Here is a 26,669-nt window from a genome sequence, read left to right on the forward strand (position 1 = left end):
AGCTACAGGAGATGATACTTAAAACTAAAGTGGCAGCAACAGGCCAATGTTAGCTCCGTCTCTCTCAAGCTGTTAATAAATTGCTGTGTACTGACCAAAAAGCTGTCTCAAAAAATGTATTCCTGCATTGTGATAATGCACTTGAAAGGTCATTTCTCTGTCTTACCTCTCTGACCATAACACCATCTGCTTCTCCCTTTTTATTGGCATCCTGTTTTTCATTGCAGCAAATATTAGCTTAAAATGTACTTCACATGAGCTTCTAACATCGTTCTTGGTCATTTGTGTGTTACTGATTTGTATTCCATTCAGGCTGTGATGATGAACTTGTATAACCCTCTTGTTGGGTTTTCACTGACCTGCTTTATCTCCTTTTGTTCTTAATTTTGGGAAGAACTTCTTTATAAATATTAACTAATTAGCTGATTAAGTTTCTTCAAATGTTTCCTTAACATCACCTTACTACAAAGCTAATAGAAATCTTGATTAAACTGAAATCATCATACCAATCATTATCTGAGGTTTCTAAAATATAAATACGGTTAAAAGAAAAATGTTTTTCTAGGATGAGGTGTTCTGAATCCAGAAGGATGTGATGATGGCTGTTACCTCAGCTTTGCTCTACAACCTTCATTGTTCCCACAGCCTAGCATCAATTGTTTTTGTAAGGAGATGGAAAGGGGAGCTGAGAAAGCTAGAAAAGGAAGGAGAGACTCCTGCCGCAACTCACTGTCCCTCTAAACAATATATGCGTTTTATTTGCATGTGATTGTTGAGAGCTACTATAACAATTCTTTTGGACTTTAAGTAACAAAATATTTGAAGGGAAATGCCATTATTCTTCTATTTAGCATCTAATGATGATTTTCTACCTGGAAAGTAAGGAAAGATTTTTAAGTATTTTAAATTGTGAATTGTGTTATGGCAAAGTAGTTAAAGAAACACTGTTTGTTTCTTCTTTTCCTCCAGATAAATATCCTTCAGTGGAAATTATTGCCAGTATGTATCAATCTGTATCTGAAACCAGACACCCTTTGCAAACAGAGGAACAAGAAGTAGGCATTGATCCCTTGCAGAGTTACTTGAACAAAACAGAGGAAGGTGAGTTTTGTATTTCTGTGGGGATGTTTTATTTTAACTTTATACCTACAAACATAATGTGTCGTGATGACTATACCTGTCATAATTTCTTTAATTTTCCCAATGAAGTTGACAAGAAAACTTAAAGAACATTTCACAGTTTGTGTAGTACACTCTGTACTAAGTACTAAGGAAAACCACGAAAAGTCAACTTTCAATTTCAGACAGAAACATTAGCCAAATGTTTAATGCTCTGTCATCCTTTTTTAATCATAAACCAAACACTGATTTCAGCATAAGAATATTGAAATAAAGCATGGCTTTGAGTTACTTTTTGAAAGATGGGCTCTTTCACAATTGCTCTGGTTCCAGGGTTTTTTACCTCTTTGTTTATTCAAACTGTGATAAAGTGAAATGCATTATTTTGGAAGAGTTTATAGAAATAAAAAGGGTGATTTTCATATTTTTTTGTTTGACCTTCTTTTGATAAGAATATTGTCATATATACTTATTTTTTAAAATGCTGAAAGTTGAGGTAGAATGAATAGACTCTTAACAGCAGAAGCTACTTTGTAACCCGAAATAAATTTTAAAATGCAATGTAATGAACAGTGAGAGCAAAATACTTGCATAACGCAATGCATGCCTGCCCCGCTTTTCTTTTCTACTTATTTGCTAGTGGTGACAGTATAGTTGGTTCGAAGAAAGTGATAAGCTTAACAAGAAGCCAAGATCCTTGTCATGAAAACATTCCTCAAGTACTCAGTTAGACACAATGGCACCTTAACTACCTGCAATTTTCCAGTCATTGAGCACATGTACCAGGAGGGCAAACTAAAAAATGTGTTTTAAATTACTGAGTTGAAACAACTTTGTCACATTTCTTAAGTCCCTCACCCACATCAACCATTCTTTGTAGGTGTATCTGTCTATAAATCTTCTGTTTATTAGTGCTTAATAAGAAAGCTATGTCAAGATTTGCTTAGTCAGTTTTACTACTTCAGTTTAGAAGAAGCCAGTGCGTTGCTTTAAAATACGTGGGTAAAACTTCATTGCTCCTTTGAGGGTTTTTTTGTTGTTGTTGTTTGTTTGCTTTTTCTTCATGGCTTTATAAAGCTTTTTGAGTATCAAAAAGTTAGAATGAACATCTAGGGGACAGTATTTTAAAACCTGATGATTAAATGAAATAGCTTTTTCACGTCAGTGTTCTTCCTCTGTTATATTTGACATCTTAACAGTATAAAGCCACGTTGGTCTGACAAACTAAAAGCAATTTTATAAGTATTTCTAGATACTTGAAAATAATCCGTTGCAATAACCTAAAATAAAAACCGTTTTCCTGAGGAAGTATAGTTTGCTTCTACTTTACACCAATCAAGAAAGATGAGCTTTTTCTTCTGATTTTTTTCCCTGAAAATATTGGAAATTTTCTCAACTCCACTTCAAGGAAAACCAAAATTTTTATCCTGTGAAAAAAACTCGGTAAATTAATTTTAGCCTTTATTGTGCCAGAAATGATTAGTTACCTTGACTGAAAAGGTTTCTCGTTTTTATCCCAACCTTAACATCTCTATGACATACAAAGTTATTGGTATTGAATTGATGTTTAAAAGTGCCATTAATTCATTTACCCCAAATGTTCATTAACAATGTAAATGTATGCTGATGTTCTATGAGACAAGGAAGTGACTAATGACTCTTCGCACTAACAACACTTAAAATGAATAGAAACTTTAGATAGCTAATCTTGAAGTAATCAAGACCCTCATTCAGCCTGGCATCTCTGTATGCTCTAAAACAGCTGTCAACTGTTAAAAATATATACACAACACCACATACGCACATGCAAAGATAAAGATATGTAAATACATGGTTCCCCAAGTCATAAAGGTTACCAACTATGGTACATTTTTGATGTTCTATCTATGTAAATATTTTATATAAAGCATCCATTTCATCTTCATTTTTGTGATTTTTTTTTTATTTTTTTTTTACTGTGAGACACATACTGCATTTTAATTTGAAACTTTATATATCCAAACTAAATATTTGAAGTTTTAATATTTGATTTTAAATAAAACATATATTTATGCCGTGTTACGTCTTTGAGCATCAAGGTATGGCATCATTTTTGTCCATCTGGCCTGGTTACAAGTTCACAATAAGGAAGTAATCAGTGTTTTGCAAATGATGTATCTAACTGTTGAAACAAAATAATTAATACTTAGGGGGTGGATGGAGAATTGTCTCAATTCATATTGTGATATATATGCACAGCCTTTCTTCCTTTTGCATATGCATTTTCTAACAGTAGCTCTGCAGCGTATTAGAAAATTGTATGAATCCTTATCTCATTGAAGCAAAATGTGAAGTCCCACTTAAAAATACCGTAGTATACTATGAGGATGGGGAAGATGCAGCCATTTCTTTAATACAAAAAAGACCTTGCATAGTTGAAGTTGCTTGAATTTAGCAAAGGGATTCTAATGTGTGAAAGCTGTGTTTAAGTAAACGCATTATTGCTTTAGTAGGAAAAATTGATCAATGTTCTATATAATATTCTGAAATACCAGGACATGTTTGAAGCTGAGCTGAGTGCTTGAAGGATTACCGTGGAGACAAAGTTATAGAAGTCTTCACTGGGATGAGGTAATAAAGCACACCACTATTAAGTACACTGAAAATAAGTACATAATAATAGAGCTAGTCTGATTTGCTAATGTATGCGGAGGACTGTGTTAAGTGTTTGTAGCTGATACTGAAATGTAGAAATGGGAGATATAATGTCCAGTTGAAATTGTCTCCTAAGGCACTCATAGAAAAGAAACCTTGGAAATTTGTGGATTGTTGTTAAGTATAACTGGCTGTTAATATACATAGATTAGGTTTTTTTCATTTACGGTCAGTGAGGAAGAATGTGGTGGATGGGGTTCCAGAAGGATGTTTATTTAGTGTAGCAGTACTTATTGCTTTTATTAAAATTTCTGTGAAGTTACAGAAGGAAAACGTGTTTTATTAAAGATATGGCTGTTAGCACAGTGAAGGGCTAACACTGAATTCAAAGCATTTTTGAGATTTTAGATAAGTGCCCTGTGAATAATAAGATTTCAGTAGGAGGATTTAATGTTGCAAATGCAACATTGATAGATAGACAGATTGTCTATCTCAACAAATAAAACTAGAACACAATAGATGAGGTAAATTTAGAGAAAGATCGAGGTATTCATATAAAGGTTTGTTTAACTGTGGTTCTTTGAATGTTGATTTACGACAAATCATGAGAATGTGCTTGTTTGCAATTTTACAAAGTCAGGTTTCTAGTTAACAGTTTACAAACTGTTAACTAGGCTACAAACTAGCTTTCTACTTAGCAGTCAAGAGTTTTCTTATTCTCCTGCAATACTTAAATATTAAAAAGAATAGGATATATTATTTCATTTTTTTTTTATTTTTTTCAATATAAACGAATGCATGTTCATTGCATATATTCAATCATATATGCTTTTAAATTGCAGTTTTAATAACTAGCAAAAATTATGAGAATGGGATTCTCATTTTTGCAGCCTTTCAATTCAAATGGTATTTTTTAATAATTTTAGGAACGTTATATTTGGGTTTATAACTTTTGGATCTTAGTGTATTGTCATTTGTGTGCTTGTACCTATAACTTTTTCCTTACTTTTGACTATAATAAGTAGGTGTTATCTTAATACTTCTTGTGTTCAAAAAGTTTCCATGGTGTTGTTCATTTTATTCATTTCATTTTGTATGAATCTAGTTATCTTCATCAGAATAATATGGTGAATCTTTTTGGTCTCCAGATGACACTACAAACAATGAATATAGGATGGGAAATTTCAGAAGCTTTACTCTTCTACTTTATCCTTCTGTGCTACATCTAACAAACACTTTGTTCATTTCCAAATGCTTCAGGTTTATATTACATTTGAACAGATTAATTAGGGTAACTTTCTGAGCTGCAGTAAATTTTTACTCAAAGTTATAGAACTCTCCACATTCTGACACAAGTTTTGAAGAATGTAGTTGGTAGTATTCCCATTTCATTCATGTAATAAGAAAGTTGATCCTCTAAGGACAGACTGGAACAATGCGTTTAACACTCTTCAATTTAATTTGCTCAATATCACAATTAATACAATTAAGGTCACTTGAAACTATTAACGAATTGGGTAATTTACTTTAACAATGTCAGTGTGTTCTCACAATTACATTTGCTTTAATTAGTGTACAAGCTATTATTTAATAGCATACTTCAGATAGAAAAATGTAATGTGTTCTTTGTTCTTAGTAGAAGAAAAGGGGAAACCTTTAATGGGTACAGTGTTTTGGATTTCCTATTTGGGGGGTATATTTCTTGTCTAACAGCTTTAACTGGTGGTGAGAACAGAGAAGGATGGCATAGCTGGAAGGATAAAGATAACTATTAAAGTGTACGATTGATATTAATCTAGTTAAAATAGATCAGTTGCTCACCTCACACTTACCATTGCATCCCTTGTGATTTTCAAGGCTGTCATGAAAAAAAAGTGAGATAGTAGAACATTCATGTTTCCATTTTGACCTTATTCTGTGAGTTTCCATTTTTCCTTTTGGAAGAATTTTGCTGTTCTGGTATAAACCTCATTACCTTGATCACTACGGAGTCTTGCTGTATAAAACCATACCTTACATCATAGTTTGAACAACTTGATTTTTGCCATATTATACAGAAAACATGCAAAAAGCAGAGGGAAACAAAGTAACAAAATAAATGTTCACCTTCAGAGAACCAAATAAGGGGCACATGCTGTCAAATAATTTCCCCAAATTTTAAGTATGATTCACATGGGGACTATTTTGATCTCAGATACATCCTTTTACAATCATTCTGGTGTTAAGAGAGTTACTGGTGGCAGAAAATTATTGTCTCCTATTCAGTCAATAGCTATTCAGTCTTATTATTTTCTACCCTTGAAATCCTCCTCAGTTTGCCCTGTATGGCATTCATCCACATCTGTGTTTTGAGAGATCACCTCAGTGGTTACACGTATAAGAAACAACCACAGAGGTCCAGACCTCTCTGTGTGAGAAGTACTTTCGTAGGTGAAAGCAACTGAGAAAACAAATACAGTGAGTATTTGAGGCTCTATTAGTTTTATATTAATATTTTTCTACAGTGTGTTGTATGACATCATGTGTGTCACATAGTGTATGTTCTTTCATCTTCTCTCCAGAGAAGGAAAAGTATGTGGGGTACAGCATTGTTTTTAAGAGGCCTCACTGTGTCCCAGCAGCACAGCTCTTTCTAGGGCTCATCGTTCAGAGCTGCTGGGGCTTCTCTGCCCAGGCTCTGCTTCTCCATCACAGGCACAGGTGTAAAGATTGGAGGTATGCTAGAGAGAAAAGTACCGTCTTTGATTTGCTTTGTATTTTATGAATTAAAACAGGAAGGTTGTTACATCTTCGAGCACCATATGCTAACATAACAAGCATTTTAATATTAATTTACTAATAACAACTACTGTTTAGTTTGCTTTTAATTGAGCTGCAACAGGATTGTAGTGACAAAGGCTATTGAAGCTACACGGTACATCCTGAGTTAACTCAGTCTGTCACTAGCTCCTTCTTAAAGATCTTGGTTTTCTCTTCAGGATTTAGTTATACTGCAGAGTTCTCACTAATCAGATGCAGACTGTGTGTGTGCCCGAGGTGGTGTGTGTCAAACACAGCTTCAGAGTAGAAGTCCTTGAACTGAAGTTCTTTCAATGCCTGTTGGTCCAGAGTGGTCCAGCTACATGAATTCCAGTTTTGAGATAATGTGTTACAGATAATCAGTACAAGAACTATGTAGGAAACCTGTATTCAGTGGCTTATACGATATATGAAAAGACCTTTTGGTTGGCAGTGTCTGTAGAAGCAGAATAAATCTAAACTGATCATTTTGAAAGTTCTCCTCAGCATCACTGCACAGAAGGTAAGGCCTGCCTCACAAGTAACACTGGGAATCCTCCTCTATTCGGTCTTGTCAGCTGGGAGCTTCCAGTTCTTTCCAGATGCCGGCCTGCCCAAATACTGGCATAAATTACTTATCAGTCTCATCATTCTCTTAACTCCTCATGTCCTTACTTAGGGAAATGCTGGTTTCAGTGTTTCTTTTTCCTAGCTTCTCCCAAATCCAGGTTAAACCTCATCTAGCTAGCTCTCATCTTGTTTCCTATTATATCTGTAATATAACATATGTGCTGTAAAAACAAATGGTGCAATTTGAATGAAAAAGAAAGATTTTTTTAACTAAATTTGATATGCTGATAGAAGCTTAAAATACCAAGCTGAAAATTCCATTTTAACTGTAGTAACCTCTTGACATCCATACAGAAGAATCTTTTTAATAAATACTTTATAAATTTAATGTCAAAACTACTTCATTATTAAAAGTTATACAGAAGTCAGTGCAATCATTCTTTGAATGTTTTACTCAGATTTGATGTAAAAATGTAGTATGAAGGCTAGTATATGTAAACACTTCAAATATTAAGTGTTTGATGCAATGATCAGATTATGTTAAATGGCTATATCTCTTACGCATGCAAAAGGCAGGTTTTCTCAATTTAAAAAAATTGAACTGTACAAGCTTGATTTTCTTTGTGTATGTATAAAAAAAGACTAGTAAATCAGAATTCTAGCTGAGGCCAGCATGATTGGTACAGGATAATAATTAAATGTTTGTGTTCCCTTCTGTCCTTTCATACACAAAACTGTAATTTACAAAGCTGTTTGTAAATTGTATGCAGCTAGCTGATATTACATACCCCTGCACCTGAGATTAAGTGTATGTTTAAACATTTTGAAAGAGTTAAACTGCCACAGATTTGATTATATTAGAAATTGATTGCTCTATATAGCAGAAATCTGTCAGCATAGACAGAATCTTTCCTACCTTTTGTATTTGTGGATGTTTGTAAAAATCTGGAATTCCTTATTTTAAAAATTAAAAAGTTTGACATGCTTTTATTTAAGTGATATTACCAAGTGATACTGCACAGCTTCAATTTTAGGCTTCTCATTAGCTTGTAAGCCTTATTCTTCAGCCACCTTGAATGCCCCTGTCGTCCTTTGTGCACATGCAGAGCTCAGAGGTGTGGGAGAGGAATAAAAGTGCCATCATACCAAATAATTTTGTACTACTTAAAATAAGTTAAATGTGTATTAGTTATTGACAATCTGGCCTTTTAACAAAGAAAAATAAGCCTACGGTTAGGTTGCCACTGCTACAAACTAAACAGCTGATACTTTAATGAACAACATACTGAGGGCCATCCAGGACATAAGGCAAATTAAGCAGGTTACAAACTGCATATCTTCTGTTTAGATATAGGAGATCTCCCCAGCTCTGACAATTAGCTCTACTGATCAGGCAAGCAGACAGACAGAAACAGAAGGAGGCCATTTGTATCAATTTGAGGAACAGAGCTAGTAATGAAGTAAAATATTCCTACCAGATATTTTCAACTCTGCTTTGGAACTGATATTTCTAATTGCTGGTTTCATCTTAAGAATAACAAACAAATAAATATGTGCTGCTTAACAAAAGCATATTTTCTCTTGTTTACAAATTGAGAGCAAAGGAATAATAATACTTCTTACCCACAGGGTTTTTAAAAAAGGAGAAAACATTTTCTGGACATACAAACAAATATGGATCTTGGTAACCTGACAGCTTTGTTTAAACGTTGAATTTGAGTTTCCTTTCATGAAAATCTTTTCAAAGTACAGCAATTCAGCTGTGAAAACCTGAATACATTAATGATGACAAAGAACCTCTGGAATGAGCCAACATTTGTTGTTGTTCTTTTACAACATTTCCTGATGAATTGCACATACAAAAAGTGTTGCAGGTTATTTTAATTTTCCTTTCTTACTTTGATAATAAATGTCTCCACTGTTTACCTTTTCAGTTAAAGTACCTTATTATTACTAATCAGCTTTAATTATTTATAATAAAATGACTGTGAAAGATTTTTCTTTGATGTAGAGAAAGTCAGGGACCTGATCCTGATCCTATTAAAATTAATGGCAGGGTTCCAAATGACGGTAAAGGCAATGAGCCTGAGTGCCCTTATTGCTTAGGTGAAGCAATAATTCAGCCCATGATACTGAATTTAGATTCAGTATTTGGATTTCCTTAATTTTGGAAGTGTCCAGATTTCAAGTATTTGGTCTCATGATTTGACTGCTCAGAAGCAAGAGTACATATAACTGTTAAAGCCCCGGTCTTCATTTTGCACATCAGATATGAAGAAAAAGAAAAAAAAAAAGAAAAAAAAAAGAAAAAAAAAAGGGTAAATATACAGGATTGTTGGAGACTATCATATCTCTAAACAAAAATAAAGGCTAAAACAGAGGGAATGAAATGTGTAGAGACTTACTATTTTTTTTTTATTTCTTCCCAGTCAACAAAATAGCAAACCAAGCTACTGTAAAACAATAAAACCATGTAGATGTGGCATTGAGAGTCATGGTTTGGTGGGCATAGTGGGCTTTGGTTGGATTTAGTGATCATAGAGGTCTTTTCCAACCTTTGTGATTCTATGATTCTATGATTTTAAATTGTACTGAATACGAAGTGAGATGTATCAGATGCCTGTAGGTGAGCTGATGTTTAAATCATTTTATATAAGTGAACTAATTCTGGGATTTGTTTCTAAATATTTGAAGCCTAAGATTTATATCTGTGTATATACATATACACACACACATTCTGAAAAAATATTGAACACTCTGTCAGAGTCTAGAATACATTTTAGTTATTCACGACTATCCCTGTTCAGCTTTTTAATCATGTCAGAAGTTTGGGTCATTGCAACAGTAATCATGTGACTATAATGTTTCAAGTGCAACACAGATGACACAAAAGGATATAGCAAAATAAGTTTATTTTTACTATTTGTGACAATCACACAATCTTATGATGTAATTTATGCCCCATAGCTTGATCTGTTTATAAAGAGCAGTGGGATTTTAGGTTTTCTTTTGCATCTCTGTGCTTACTTCATCTTGTTAGAAGCCATCTCATTCCAGAGAAGCTAAGAAATGAATTATCATATCCATATGTACAATAATAACACTCTATATTCTCATACAATCAGAAATCTGAAACAGGCAAAATGATAGGCCTGATTCATACATGAAGTCAGGTTCAGAAACTGAACCCAGATCATTCAAAGTTCAGAGAGCTACTTCAGTGACCATGCTGTTCTTTGTTTCATGCTTCTTTGAGTCAGGTAGCTAATTCACTGAAAAAAATCATAAATTTGGTACATATCAGAGTACACCCACGACATTTTCATGTTTTGTATACAAACTCACAATAAATATGTACCTGTCAGTCTTCATGAATTTCAGCTAAAAGTATTTTTGGTAACTGTCATGTAGAAAATATTTTCAAAGAAATAGATCAGTGTCACCTTTTCAGTATTATAAGTTATCACATAAAGTTAAAATGTTTTAAACGTGTTAAAGTATTCTCTAAACTTTGCTAAACCATAGCAAAATATGGAGGTATACATGTGAGTGTTACTATTAAAACATGTTGTGGCCACAAGTTTAAGGAATGCTGCTCTAACTTGGTGACATATTTACCAAGGTTGATTTAGTTTTATATCATGATTTTCTACCTTGGCACTGCTAGCTCCTGTCTTTAAAAGAGTCAAAATAGTAGAATTTCCTAAGAGAATTTCCAATGTTAGCACTGCATTCTGCTCTTACTGTTTCGTTCTGCCATTAGGTACTGTGGGCATTGACATACTGTGTTGGCTTGACGTACTGCTCAGTGTCATTTGTGAATCAGTTAACACAGTGCTAGCTTCGTGTTTCCCCTCCAACTCCTCTTGAGGTACATGGAATACCTATGTCTTTGATATTTATTGGAACATAGGTGGGAAGGTTAAAAATCAAATTCAACTTCTGTAAAATATAATGGCCACTTAAATTTTTTCAAAAATTTCTCTAATTTTCTTCTTTTAAATATCTTAAGTCTGTACAAACAGTTTGTAGTTAAATTCTTCTGCTTGAATACTGGAGTGAAATGCAATAATATATAAACTGGGACAGGAGGTCTGCACTCAAATTTTTTACCAAGTCCCAGCCCGTTAAGTGCAAATGGGACCACATAAACAAAATGCTATCAGTAGCCCTGTGTGATAAGTTTATCCACTAAAATTTGGATATTCCATTACAAATTAATGTTTTTGATCTTCCTAGAAGTTAAAAGGCACAGACTTCATCCAGATAAAGCTTTTGTGGTGGTGATAATTCTTTTCTTCTGAAAAACTGGATTTATAATGGAATCAATGATTTAAACTTAGGAAATATGAACTGTATGGTGTTTCAGTTCTAAGTGCAATTGAAGGAATAGAGTTCTCATGTAAGACAATTAATGCTATAATTTTGATGATGTGAAAACATCTGAGTTTCATTATGCATACTTTCTGTGTGTAAGCCATAGTATTTCAAGGCACCGTCATTGCTTTTGTTTACTTTTCATCTGAAATATTTAAAGGGTGGAGCAATGGAACATAAATCTGTCCATTAGTGGACATTTCTACTTTGCACTCAAATGAATTTTCATCAAATTTGATTTGATGACTGGTGGCCAGAGCACATGCTATCTTAATGGAAAAGGAAAGCAAATTGAGAAACAGGACTACCTCCAAACTTCTGTTACCCAGTATTAACTCATTCTTTATGAAGTACAAAAGGAAATACTGCTTTGCAAATGCATACAAAACTCCATTCTGAATTATCACATCAATATGTCCACAAAATTATCACAGAAGGGTTAGAAGGAACCTTGAGAGATCAAGTCCAACCCCCCCTGCTAAAGCAGGTTTTCTGCAGTAGGTTGCACAGGTAGTCATCAAGACAGGTCTTGAATATCTCCATAGGCAGAGACTCCACAACTTCTCTGAGCAATCCAAATCAGCTACAGTAAGAGATTTCATTGCCACTTCATTGGGATTTCCCATATCATTGGGAAATTTTGAAGTATTGATTGTTGGTATTCTAAAAATAATGCTCATGAAGATTAGTTTGGTTCTTTTACTTATTTGAATAGAAAAATGTGATGTAAGTCAGATATTGTATGGTAGAAGATTCAGTTCTGTTTTGGGATTCTTGTGACTAACCAGTCAGAACTTTTATTTTCAGTATTCTGGAATTAAAATTGAAGGTTTTCAGTATGATTAATGTATTTTATAAATTTGGATTTAAGATGAAGACATGACAGTTTCAGCTTTGGCATTTGCATAAACTAAAGTTACACCATTGTAGCTGCTTCATCAAGAGAATGTTTCTTTAAATAAGTTGCTTTGTAGTGTACTTTTATCAGAAGTAAATTTCTATTTTGGGAAAGTACCATATAAAGCCTGTATTAAGTGCTCCATTACTCCCTCTCATTTACTTAATTTCTGCAGGAAAAAAAATGTTATTTCTGTGGGGGAAAAAAATAAAAATAAAAATGGTCTGCAGCAGATTTTTCATTCCAGAATTAATACCTTTGTGATTCTCTAAGCCCTCTAGACACAGCAAATTTGGGAAGATACTTGCAAGTTTTCTTCTATTTCTTGTTCATAACTGTCAGTTTAAATTTCAGAATCATATGGAAAAGTAATCCTGCATTTGGTTTCTGACTTTAACATTACTTATCTAAGTACAATTTTCTGGTTTTGCATATTAATCTATTCCTTGCTAAAACTGTAGCTCAGAGGAACAGCTTTGAAACTTTTGAACCTACAATTTTATTTTTTATTGTAAAGTAATATATAAAGTTGAATTTAAGTTGGATATTCTACTAACTGTGACAAACTGCTAACTATAAAATACATAAAAGTTTGAGGATGTTGAGTTGATTGTCAACTGATAATATATATACAGAAGTTACTCTAAAAGTAACGCCTCCTATTTATTTCCATGGAAACTTCAACATATTCGAAGGGGGTAATGGCATTATTTGATTGTGCAAATTCTCAGCTACTGATCAGTGTTCTCACACTGATCCATAAACATTCACCAAATGTTGGTGAATATCAGTGGGTGCTATTTTTTCCACATGAAGGAATTCAGTTCCACACCTTTGCTTCATGTGCACTTTCACATCAGATGCCATTCTGTTCAGCTGCCCCTCTGCTGCCATCTGGCGCATGTCAACAACATGTAACAGAACATTGGTGGGAACGTTCAACCTCTACTGCCGTACCACCAACATCCACATCATGGGCCAATGTAATAAAATGGGAGGCATTACTTTTAGAGCAGCCCTCTTGTATAAGAAAGCGACAGTAAATATTTACAACAGTACTGAATCTTAAGACAGAAAGTGTTGACATCTGAAAATCATGTAATAAATTACGTGTACAGAGGTGGTTTATTCTAGCATAAGGGACCTCTCACAGTATGGATCCTACAGCAGCACAAATAGTGTCAAATTTCCTGAAATTTTGATGTTTTTTGATTTGGGAGCTTACTGTAATGACACTGAGTCTTTGCTGCAAGAGAAGAGAAGAGCAGTTACATTCGTTCTTTATTAATTTGATTCTGCCATGCTACAATCTTCCTTGGAAAATAGGCATAATTAGTAATGATTAGAAATATTATTAAACCCACTTTTAAAGTATAATTGAAACTTGGAAGGTTAGTTGAGACACCAGAGGTCTGCCGTGAATCATTGCAAAGAGAACAGAATTGTACCAATGCCATGTTTAGATACCTGCCAGAGCCCCTCCTGGCTTATCACCTTATTTACTCTTGATGACTCAGCCCAAGCTGCTAGAAGAAAGTTTGCCCAGCTTGTTAATTCTTCCTCTGTTTAAGTCTTTGACCCTTAAGTTTATAAATTGACACCATTTTGCACCAAAAATGATGAATACATTTTGGGACATGTTAACTTGTTTTAGTGGTTCTCATTACCAGCCTGTATTGAGTCCAAATCTTGTTACTGTTTTAATGAAGTTAAAGAAAAGCAAAATTTGAGAGTGTCAGATTGGGTTTGATTTTTTCCTTTTTCAGACCATATATATCAGTGCTCCAAAGGCCTGTCTTGTGGCTGGTTCAAACAAAATAGAAACACATGTAAAAGATCCCATTCTGAGAAATATTGACTAATTTCAGGCAAAATTCTTTTCATTTGATGTTTACAAATAGCACTTTTTAAACTTTGCCTAGAGGTAGGGAGGGAGGAGCATTTCAAAAATGAGATGTTTAAGTAAAATGACTACAAAAGGATGTAATCTTCCATTTTAGTGTATTTCTTCTGAATAAGTTATGCTCTAATAAAAATTAAAGAGCAAGTTACATTTCGAAGATCAGGTCATCGTAATTCATTGACATTAGGCCACATAACTGAATAATGTCTTACTTCAGTGAAATACATCAAATGAGATCAACAATTATGACTCATAAACATGCCTCGCAGGCATAAAGCAGCAGGGAATTAGCATGTGAGGCTGATAAATATGCATGTAAATAAGCTCCCAAAGGAATAACATGGGTTTGATTGATAGGTTTAGAATTGGAACATATGTAAACCCCTTTATTCCTCATTCTGGTGTAGCTAAGTAAAGATGCGTTTTACTTGTTAAAAGTTTCAATAACTTTGTAAATCTTAATGCCACATCTGCTTTTGTGTGTGCAGGCACGTGTGGGTGTCACTTGTGAGATTGATTGAATTGTCTACAGGGTAGATGCCCTCACTTGAATTGTAGTGTTTGTGTATGTATACTGTAGTGCTTGTGTATGTGAATGCACATATATGAGTATTTGAATACTACGTACTAGGAGGAGTGGAGCAAAACATTATTTGAGGATTATGATCAGAACGTTTAACTTTTGAAGCTTGTTTTATAAGTAAAAAATTGAGTTGTGAGTTTTGGCATATTCACCGGTATATTTATTTTTGCAAATCCTTTCTGCATTGAAGGTAATTACTGTTTATATCACAGAAAGTTCTAGTGCTGCCGTGTTTAAAAGTCTGGCAGGGATTCTTTATTTACTTCCATTTTTGTTGGCGTCTTGCAGCTTGAACTCTTATCTACAACTTCAAAGTACCTATCACAGCAGTATCTTTATGTTTGATCAGCTCAAGTGTTTATGCTGTGCAGAGATTTACATCTGTATTGTTAGAAGTGTATATAACATACTTTGTGTTTATAAAACATTAATACTTTGGTTTGCCAAATATAGACCAATTGGTTGCCATGTCATGTGACCTAGCATACATCTGCTTTATTACCATTCCCTGCTATTAGGCAGTAGAAACTTTTCCAACTGATGCACTCACACCGATGTTACATCATAATATAATTATGCTAAAGTAATCTTAGAGCAATGGCATGTGATATGCAAATACATTTTCAATATTATGAGGTATGTACCGACTGTAGATTTTAGTTGGGTATGTTTTATAGCTAAAATAGTCATTCTGAGAAATTTAAGATGGGGTTGGTACCAGAGATTATCATTGTTCACATGTGAAAAACTCTGTTCTCTAATACTTGTCTTTTGCTTACATGTACCTTTCTGTGGAAATAAAGGTTGAGCAAAAAGACTTTCAGCTGTTCACATTTATAGAGTAGTAGGGAATATATTTTCCAGTTCCGATCAGTAAATTCAGGAGCTACTGTTTAGTTCTGAAAACTGGCTCATTTTGCTGCTTAAAAAGAAAAATAAAAAATAAAATTGTAGCACTTAGAGACATCAGAATCGATTCTAGTGTGGGTTCTCATGAAGCAATTTATAGCTACCCTGTACAATTTATATAGAAATACTCCAACACCATAAACTGCTTAACTCAGAATGTTAACAGGCTGTGACATCAAGAAAAAATGAGCACTGTATATAGCCATGGGGAGGGGGGCAGCAGAGAGGGATTTCGTGCAACAGAGATGAATAAGCAGATTGCTGTCTGGAACTCTGATGGACCATGTTTCTAGCTGTGTAGCACTGTCCTATTTCACAGAGCATGCCTAGATATCTCTTGAGCCAACAGAAATAAAAAATATAACACTTTTTTTTTCTTTTTTCTTTTTTTTTTTCCCTAACAATGTGCCCTTTTTACACTCAGGACCTTGACAGACTGTCATTCAGTTTCCACTCCCCATGAGGAATGTCCTTGAATGGCTCAAGAGAAGCCATAAAATTGTTACTACGTATTTTTCATTCACCTCTAGAATTTTCCACATTTTATCCAACATGTGTGAAGCCACTGGGAAATATGGTTAAATGAGTTAAGCAGACATCACCCATCTGTGCATCTTAGGGAAAATAAAAACAGTGCTGTCCCTTGGAAATCTTTCTTGGTACATAACCAAAATCCAACAAAAAGCCACCAGTTTGAAGCTAAACCTAGGCAAGGCTCTTGTAGAAAGGAAGGGAGAAGCACTTTGAAAAAAGTTTGCTTCTTCTACCTCACCCCCAGTCTTCCTGGTGTGTTGCCTTTCATAATGCAAGGTGGTCCTGGCAACTGGGCTCTTTTGGAATTCCTGAAGGCTATTGGGCACACAAGAAAACACACCTACAGATCCTACCTACTTCAGCCAGTGTTAAAAACCTGGCATTCAGCCTCAGCTCTGAATTTTAGTTAATGCACAAGCAAAAAATACCTTTTTGTAGGCTTTGCCCTGTTTGTGCAAGTGTTATATAATTCTAGATAGAGGGCATCTTAATAACTATACATTTCCAAAAGTCTTGAGCCACCCATTTATATTGTTCATTGTTATCCTTTCTACTACTAAAGTGACTGGTAATTTGTATCTCTCAAACAGTTCCCGCTTGGATTTCTCATGTACTGAAAAGTCAGATGCCTGACATTACTGTGTAAAGTTAAGTGCTTGGGGTTAATGAATGGCATTAAATTTTATGAGGTCATGTCCAGTAGATGTTAAAAGAAGCTTAAGGGAACTTTATCACTGATAGAAATTAACAGTTGGCATGAAAGAATGCCTGAGGGAATTCAGTTCTAAGCAAAAATAAAATTAGTGGTATAAAAACTAAAATATAGAGTCATTGTGATTAATGTAAACACTTTTGTTAGGTAATTGGTTACGTGTTGCAGTAAAAGAAATGAGACCTCACAGTTTGAAAGGAAATAATATTATTGTATTTAGAAAGCAATTAATGCTTGTAGTCAAATAAGAAAAATCTACATCACCTACAATATTTATATTCTTTCAGTACACAAATAACCTTTGGGGCTGTATTTATCAAATACCACTTATTTACATTAGGTTTTTCTTTGGGCAAAATGTGTTTTCCCTAGTGGAGTATGTTATTTTGTTTCATTAAACCTTTATTTCTACTCACATGCGTTGCTTATATTACAGACCAAATGAGTACATACTGTGTGCTGAAGTCATCTAAGGTTTGTGTTTTGGAGTGACTGATGGATGGCATGAAAATTCTGTTTAAAAAAGAAAATGGCTACATTAACTTATGGATAGATCTGTTTTGCATAATTATGTGGGGAACTATTCAGTAATTACACTAGTATTCACATGCTGTAATTTTCGTCTTCTTTATTCGCTGTCATTCCAATGAGTGGAAATGGAAAACTTATTCAGACATACATCCTTTCTTACTCTGCCTTACAACCTGCAGTCACGGTGTGTAGTACTTTCAGACAGCATCTGTACAGCTCAGGTAAGACAACGATTGTCTTAAATTTGATGTTCACTGCGTGTAAATTCTGCACTCGATCTTCCAAGTCTAAGGACCCTTTGGATACGCCTGAGTGACTTGTTAGTTTCACATCAGTTGAGGTCTCTGCTTTCTGGACACTTGGAGGTAACAGTGTCAACCATGATGAGAACATAGGGCTTTATGATTAAGAGTCAGTTTTTGTACGAGAGCTTCTTGTCTCTGTGGTTGTACAGAAAGGTACCTACTCTGTTATCCAATATAGCAAATCACCACCAAATCCCTAATTTGGAAAGGGAAAGCTGAAGAAAAAGTAAAACTAATTTAGAATGTGTTGTCCCTCAGGACTGTGCTGTTGCTCTCTTCTGTTGCTTTTATGACTTAGTATGAAGTAAATACCTGAATCACATCTTGTCTCATTTTCCTTATTTGGTGCTTGGTCAAAAAATCCAGTGTCAGATAGTTAGTGTGACCATCTGCTTGGTGACGTGTTCATTTTGCACTCAGGCTGTTATCACTTTGGCTAATAGACGTGGTGTGTTTTCTGTCTTAGTGAGCTGGTATGACTATCTAGAAAAACTGACTGCTCCTAAACATTTGTCCTATTATTGTGTAAAATAATCATCAACCTTTTAGAAAACTTGAGTAAAATTGTAGTCAACAAGAAAAATCCAGTTATACTGATCTAATTTTGAAGTCTTGTAATGCTTGTATCTCCGAATACTTTGTACTTGCATCCTTGGTTCCACTTTGAAGCCCTCCCCCGGGGCTTTACCTAGTCATTGGCCTCACAGGAGGGTAAGAAAGAAGAATGGAAATCTGTCCCATGATGTGTTTTATACTTCTGCCTGGAAAAGTTTTATGGGGAATTTTTCTCAATACCTACAGCAGTGGGACTGTTATTCTACAGCCTACCCTACATTATAGTGAATAGAAACGTTTTGTCATTCTGCTTGTCACTGAGATGTATTTTTATATTCTGACGTTGCTGTGGACTTTCATCTGTTAGACATCTAGAGCTTGCTGCTAATGCATATATATCTTTGCTCTTCAAGTTTCTCCGGATCTGTCATTTACAAAATGCATCTGCTTTTGCACCAGCAAAGTACACAGTTGGTGCTCTCCAATTAACTAAGGCATGATTTAAAAGAATTTTGATTAACATCTAGTGTTTTCATTATGTTTTGGCATATTTTGATTTGACAGTTTAAAAGCTCTAGCTCAGTACTTCCTTTATACAGTTCTGTGGTATTTTTCTCCACTAGCAAAATTTATAAAAAATGTAGAGTCCTGTTTCATTTTAGAGTCTCCTGAAGTATGTGTCTACTGGACACATAATGTATTCTGAGTATTAGCAACCTTACTTAGATAGCCTTGTATTAGGAGCCAAGAGCTTCCTGACATCATCTTATGCAGCCATGTTATACAAAGCCAGGTGGTTTTAGGCTCAGATGTCCTTTTTTGGTGCAGGTTCCTCCTACACAGCTGATTGGATTGGGTTAAAGGCTATTCCATCCGGAATGTCTCTTTCAGGGTTGAATATTTAAAGCTGTGAGGCAGTGTTTTTTGTCTGCAGTTTGCTGGCTTTCTTCAGGCTGTTTTCCTCAAGTGTGCCTTGTATTGATGCTATGATAGGGTGAAAGTATCCTAATATTTTTATTTTTATTTTTCTAACTGTGAACTACAAGTGTCTTATGTCTACAGTTTGTTATTGATGGAACATCTCCTTTAAGTTTTGCCCACATAACATTAAACTTTAACTAAAGACTGTGTTGCTTCTTCAAAATCATTTGCACAATAGGTTTCTAAAAAGGTGAAAAAAATGTGCTTTCTGTTATGTTACAAATGATAGGTAGGTAATGAAGTAAAAACCATATGAATTTCCAAGGTGTCACATTCATCTTCGAATTAAACCATTGGTAATCCCTTTACTTTTTTTTATGTGTGTAAGAAATCCATATTAGCCTGTTGGGCCTACTGAAGTGACTGAAGCAATTGTGTGGGAGCCTTGAGAAGAGTGCAACAGCTGGTATCAGAGTCCTGGAGCCCTCCTGCTGCTTCAAGCAGTGCAAAATGGAGCTGTGTTAGAGAGAAGGCAGCAGAGCAGTGCCTCAGTGCCTCCGTGTGGCTCTAGGTGGCTTTGGAACTGGCTGTTTCCACCATGGGCCTTTCCCCACTTCATATGGAGTATTCATAAGATCGCAGCGTTTGAGAAATGTTAACGCATTGCCTGCATCTCTCTGACAACTTCCTAATGTCAAATTTCAGATCTGTTTTCTCTTCCTCAGAGCTGAAACCAAAAGCTGAAATGCTGACTCTTGGGGATAGTGCCAGTCCCTCCATGGATGCTAAGCAGCTCCTCTGATTTTAATTCCTCGTATACCTGAATTTTCCAAGCTGTTATACCGTAGCTTCCTTTAATAGGAAGCTGCAGAGAAACAAGAATTCTTCCTGTTTTTTTTTTTTTAACCTCTGGTCCTGTCCATCATGAAAGCCTCTGATCAAGTGCAGGAGGTGAGGCTGCATGTTACTGCCATGTGGCTTCCTAGCCAGACTGGCTTTCCTCCTGATAAACGTATTCTTTTCAGATGAAAAGCTGGCTTCTGGTTGAAAGGGCAATTCTGTTTCAATAAAAGAGCACTTAATCCCTTCTCGTTTGTCTTATGCTATCATTTAATCTTGGCAAAACAGCAGTGTTCAGAAACTTCTACTCCATCTTTCTCAGCTCTGTTTTTTTCCTAGACTCACTGGATTATGCATTTCGCTTTTGAGTATGAAAATCAAACTATGCTTGCTTATTATCCTAAACAGACAGATTACATTTATCTATAAGATACAAACAGGGTTAAAAATAGGATGTAATTGAAGTAAATTAAGGACAATAGTAGCCTTCAAACATATAAAGAGGTGGTATGTTTTTCTTATTGTCAGTTTAAATGGTCTCTGGAGACCACCTTTTTACACTGATTGTGCATGTCTAAGATTAAGCAAAGCTGTATGACCAGTGCTATCTCAGGAGGATGCTGAGTCATTAACTCATGTTTATTGCCTCTTGCCATCTTTAGATTATTGCAATTTATAGCTCAAAGGCCTTTTAGGCTGTTTATAAGTTAAAATTAGCTAAATTCTTCTGGATGCAAGTGATAAGTCACTCTGCACTTATATATCATGGATTATAAGTTCCTAGCAATGATTCCAGACTACTTCTAAGATTTTTCTTTCTGTGCAAAGTCTAATTGTGGTACTTGTCTCTACTTGTATATATTACTCTATCGTCTGTTTTGCTAGATCTGCTGTTTGCTATTTTGTTTTCGGTATATGCTCATAAAGAATTTATTGAAGTTAGACATTATATTATTTATTAAGGCATCCACTTCAACCACACATTTAACACACTGCATTATAGTATTTGTCACATTTGATGGTGACCTAGGAGCTTGTTTGGGTTATATATTGTAAATGATCAGCAACATTAGGTAGCAGATACAGACTGCAGTACAGAGCCTGTGAATAGAATTGAGCATAATAATTGGGCGCTTAGACCAAGGACAGGTCTGCACTGCAAAAAACGAAAGACTGAAAAAATGTTAGAAGAATCATGTTCTACCTTATCCTGTGGATTATTTTTTTTTTCTTTAACCAGTCTAATTGCTGCTGGTAACAAATTCAGTTCAGGCATTACTGGGCTAAATGCTTATTGACTGCAGTGGAAGTTGCATTTGCTTATATAAGCTAGTATTTTGTATTTCCTATTGAATGGGAAGTAAAGCTCTTTTTCCCTGCTACGTGCATTTCCTGAAGAGTTTGTATCACACTTAGATTTGCCCTTCCCATTGTGCTTAAAGAGATTATGTTAAAGCACCTCTGGATGTAAATTGTTTAAGGTATTAGTACTTAACAATCACCTGACAACTCTTATCAGGCATTCTTATGAATTACTTCAGTGGTATTAGAGTAAAATTCCCTTTTCTATGTATTTTACTGTTCTAGTTTAGAATGCAGTGGATAGTTCAGCCTATTTTAGTAATTACAGAAGCTTAGACACTTAATCAGGAAACAAAATGTAATAAATAAGTGTTTTGAACATATTTATTGCTATTTTAAATTGAGCTGCAAGGAACTACATTCCTTAAACACCGATGCTACACTCTGATTTTGAAATCAGTCAACTGGAGGTTTATATACACTTTCCCATCCACTCTTTTTCACACACACATTTTGCATTTGAAAAAGGGGTATGCAAACGTGGAGGCTAACCTAATGACAGGGCTGGTATCAAGATTTGTGAACACTCGGAATCAGTTTCATTTAGAATGGAAACCCTCTTATTTTTGCATGTCTTAATTTGGACTGAAGTGCGTTGATAAAATTATTTCAAATAGAGCTTTTGCCTGGAGAATACGCAAAGTTCACTTGTGTAAGCGTATACGCATAGGCAATTGTGATTTGATATGCAGAGATCATAGTAGATGCCACTTGATTGTCGTAAATCGTAAATCAGCGATTCAAAAGACACCAGAATTGACTGGGCTGGAGCAACATGCAATACAACATATTCTTCTTATCTCTGTAAGTTTTTGTTCGTAACAGCAAACCAGTGTGTCTGCCTATCATATTGTTCAACAGCTCTGCTGCCTTTCTGTAGGGCTAAAACAGGCTTTGATTTTGCACCTTTGTGTCAGCGTTGTGTGCTTACTTTCAAATGTCACCAGCTTTCACTATTGCAAAATTAGCATATGCGCGGGTACTCCATTGTGTTTTGTGTTTGTGTTCCTTTCCTAACTTGCATAAGCTTGGAGAGGGAAAAAACACTGTTAATGCTAAGTGTATGTTTTTCATACTTATATCTAAGGGTAATCAAATGAAATATTTCCCCATGTAAGACATTTAGACATTTGTACTTCTGATCATAAAGTCCTGCAGCTGATTATCAGCAAGATCTGCTAACTAGCACAGTGTATCATTTTTTTATTCAATTCCTAGCAAATATTTTAGGGCACATTAGTTAGAACTGAAATGGTAACAAAAAAAAAAAAATTATGTAGCAGGCACCGTGCACATTGGAAGTTTTTACGTATTGCTAAATGAATTTGAAAGAAGGGGCAGAGAGTCAAGTTTGCATCTGAAAGGCTACTCACCAAATTGCGTTGTGTTTGTTTTGCAAAACTTCAGGAACTTGCTCAGACTGAAATGTTCTTCAACTTTCCAACCTAATAATTATTTTATAAATATCAGAAGTGCAGTGCACTTAATTCTTTAGCTGAAGGCATTATTTTCAGTTTCTGTGCACTGCTTCAAGCTTGCTCCATTTAATCATTTTAAAAGCTTATTTGGTGCAAATTGAGTTTAACACTGTAGTTGCAGGGGTGTTATGTAAAAAGTCCGGAAGATCGCTGCTGTGCAGGGTTTGTCGTACAAGCGATTGAGCTCCGGAGTTCAGCGGAGACTGAATCATCCTAAACTCTGCAGCACCCTCTATTGACGCCATGCAGCAATGCCGTGTGCGTCGCTTCTTTATTGCCAGGAGATCTATCAAAAGACGGGACAGAGAAATCAATAGCTTCGCTACATTTTACTTTTCAAAGAGCGAGTTTATGTAGCTAAATCTTAATTTACCTTATGTTTGGGGTATTACTTCCCTTTTTCTTTTTATTTCTTCTACTGCCATTCTGGTCTCTCCAATGGACCTGAATCAGAAAGCTTCAGTCTTACTTATCTTGTATTTATTTTATTTTATTTTATTTCGCTGCGGAGATCCTGAAGACTTTACAAACTGCAGATTTGGTGCAGTCGAAATGCAAATTGTCTCTTCTTTTGTAAACCCTTCAATTGTCAGACTGCTCTCTTTCAAAATAATAGAGGAGCCTGGAATCGCCCGTGCTAAAATTAAGAATTTATAACTGTATGGAACAGATGTTTTCATAAACATTTGCTATAATTAATTTCAACTAGGGGATTGAAGGAACAAAGCAGTTTTTCCCTCTTCAAAACTTTATTGCCTTTTCCCCATACAGCAAACTCAGAAATCTTTGCTTTAATATTGTTAATGAAACAAATTTACTCTTCTGTTTGGTTTTCATTGTGAAAAAGGAAGGCTTAAATTGAAGAAGATAGTGACCTTTGGAACAATGGACAGTTATGTTGAATTTGAGACACTGCATATAAAGAATTAAAATACAGTGTATTTCTTTAGGTGCTCGTTTCTGAGACTAAAACTCTGTGTTGTCAATTGTCAAAGCTTCCTACATATTAGAATAAATTTTATGCAGATCACTTTGATGAATATGTATCTGTGGAGTAAATAGTACGAAGGAATTTTATGTTTGTAGAGTTGTGAACCTTGATGTTACAAAAAGGAAAAGGAGTCTCGTGGCATTATATATAGTTTTAATGCATAGTAAAATGCTTATTGTATGTTGATTACCCCTTTATACTCACAATAAAGGTCTGCAATCTGTTAAGCAATTTTTTTTTTTTGTTTGCATTATGTGAGAAACACATTTTGACTAAAATTATTCTTCCATATTTGTATTGTCACTAGTTTTTCAGGGATATTGCTTGAAATTTATATAGATTAGGATTCGAATTTTGGTGCTTTCGTGAAGAAGTAAAAAATACCCATACATTATTCTTCTGTTTTTACTAGTTTCTATATATCACATAAACATCATCTAGGGAGAAAAAAAAATGTTTAAAGTTTTAAAATAAGCACAGCTTAATTGTTTTGCACCTGAAAGAAGCGGTGCAGCTGCAAGGATTTTTTGAGCAAAGTAGAATTCCTGACTGATCTGTCATCTATAAAGTGTGCAAAGAAAAATAGGTAGCTGTCATTAAAATTACATTTCAGCTTTCAATAACCATTTAATGAGTAGCGTAATTATATAAGTATGGTACCTCAAGTACTTCACTCAATAATTAAAAATAATCTCATCTTTAAAGTGAAAGCGCTATAATTATTATTTGACTTAACCAGGACCACTGTTATGATCTCCAGTGGCACCTCAGATTGTTCAAAGTGGTTTTGAAAGTATAAATTAAAATTGGATAAATCATTAAATTATTAAGCTTTAAATATCTGAAAATGAATATAGAGTGGAATTTGGAAGTCATGTTGTAAGAACTGACAACCTTAGACTGCAAGCATGTATTTGTGTTAAAATTTTCCTTGTCTTTAATCATGAAACACCACATTAATGATTGGGTATTTTATATCAACTAGAACTTGAATTTTCACAATTATTAAATACCATTTTTAAAGAAGACCTTAGATTAGAATACAAAGAAAATATTAAGCAGAGTGCAAACGTGTCAGCAAAGTGATCTATATCCATTTTGATACTTGTGAGCAGGGGAATGCACAGTTTGATTTCCTAAGTGGGATCACTTTTATCACCAATTCCTAAGCTGACAGCCATAAAACCCTTTCATAGTTGACATAAGATTAGTAAATAGTTTATTGCTATATAAATAGAAACATGCTGTATACCCACAAGTAGTCGTGCATGTGTGTACACACCGATACATATAGAGAAAAGACATTTTTTTCATATCAAAAAATGATACATAGTTTAAAAAGACAAGAATTTGGATTCTGATTCTTTTTTAAATGTTAAAAGTACATCCGTGGAGTAAAGGAATTTCAGTTAAGCTTCTTGTCTTGGACCTTTGGTTGTTATCTGTTTCCATGGTCTTCTCTATGAGGAATCCTGTACTGGATTTTTGTATCTTATGTAAGACAGCTGTTTTCAGAGCTGATTCCTTATTGAAGGAGATGATTGAGCAACTTGTGATCCCCAATGGTTCTTCACATGCTTTTCCACTCACTGAGCACTAGTGTAAGCTTAAGGTGCTCATTGTGCCTGCTATATACCCATTGCCTCTTCCTGCTCTCAAAATTAGTGGCTCTACAATGCTTCTTATTGCCAGAAGCAGAAACTATGTGCAGCACCTTAACAAAGGTTTTTTTTTGGAGTGAGGTTATATTACAGTTTGTTAAAGATAAAAATACAAAATAGTATGCTACATCTATAGTATGTTTCATCTATTTTATGTCTACAGTCTCAAATGTTCTTAGAGAAGAAGTTACTGCAGGTGACAAACCGATGTGTTCTGCGTGAATCTAGTACTGTAATAAACATATAATTTACAACTCCTTATCCGTGCATCTCTGAAATCCAAAGAAGATTACTTTTGAAATGTTCTTTTTTATTAAAAGCATCAATTTCTAGTTATGCTAATTTCTTTTGAAACAGCTTCCAGCTGTGTCCAGTAGTTTCAGCTCCTAGCCACCTAAGTACCAACTCCCTTTAGCCCTGAGTCTCCATCTAAAAGCAAAGTCAACTAAAATACAGCAATAGAATTGATTTTTTTCCAGCAGAAAGAGTATTCGTTTCCAGGGAAAGGAGTTTCTCCAGTTAGATCAGCAGTAAGAAAGATACTCAGAATGTATTCAGTCCCTTTGAAGGAACTGCCTTGTTTCATTATCGCAGTAAAGCCCAATGACTTGGGTTGGAAAGCTGGGCACTGTAGCCTTCCTTACTTTGATACAAGTGCTGCCTATAAAACTGGATATTTCCACTCCCTTTCTTCTGTAAGTGCAATAAGATTTAATTTAGTTTGTTGGGATTGGTTTTTTTGGGTTGGTTGTTTTTTTTTTGTTGTTGTTTTGTTTTGTTTTGTTTTGTTTTGTTTTGTTTTGTTTTGTTTCTCCAGCTATTGCATTTGAGTTCAGAATCCTTCTTGGGATGTTTGGGACAGGATTGGTAGAGAGCATCTTTTTTTGTTTTTTTCAGTCTAGCCTTTTCCATTTTTGAGGCTTGGGATCTAAAGATTAATATGATCCAGAATCAATTAATGTTTCTAAAGGAGACCACAAATTCAGTTATGAGAATCATGAACCTTGT

The 26,669-nt window shown here is 34.8% G+C and overlaps 1 protein-coding gene across 1 annotated transcript in view; it reads left to right on the forward strand.

The window, feature by feature from the left end:
• Positions 1-1,001: 1,001 nt before the first annotated feature.
• The window catches only part of TBC1D5 (TBC1 domain family member 5), a gene marked incomplete at both ends in the record, with an annotated part of 172,926 nt that continues 147,258 nt past the window's right edge, over positions 1,002-26,669 (forward strand). The window contains one exon of the mRNA XM_079538284.1: positions 1,002-1,101. Within this exon, the coding sequence (XP_079394410.1) occupies positions 1,002-1,101 (100 nt within the window). The remainder of the gene's footprint in view (positions 1,102-26,669) is intronic.

Source organism: Tetrao urogallus (assembly GCF_951394365.1).
Source record: "Tetrao urogallus genome assembly, chromosome: 7".
NCBI lineage: Eukaryota > Metazoa > Chordata > Aves > Galliformes > Phasianidae > Tetrao > Tetrao urogallus.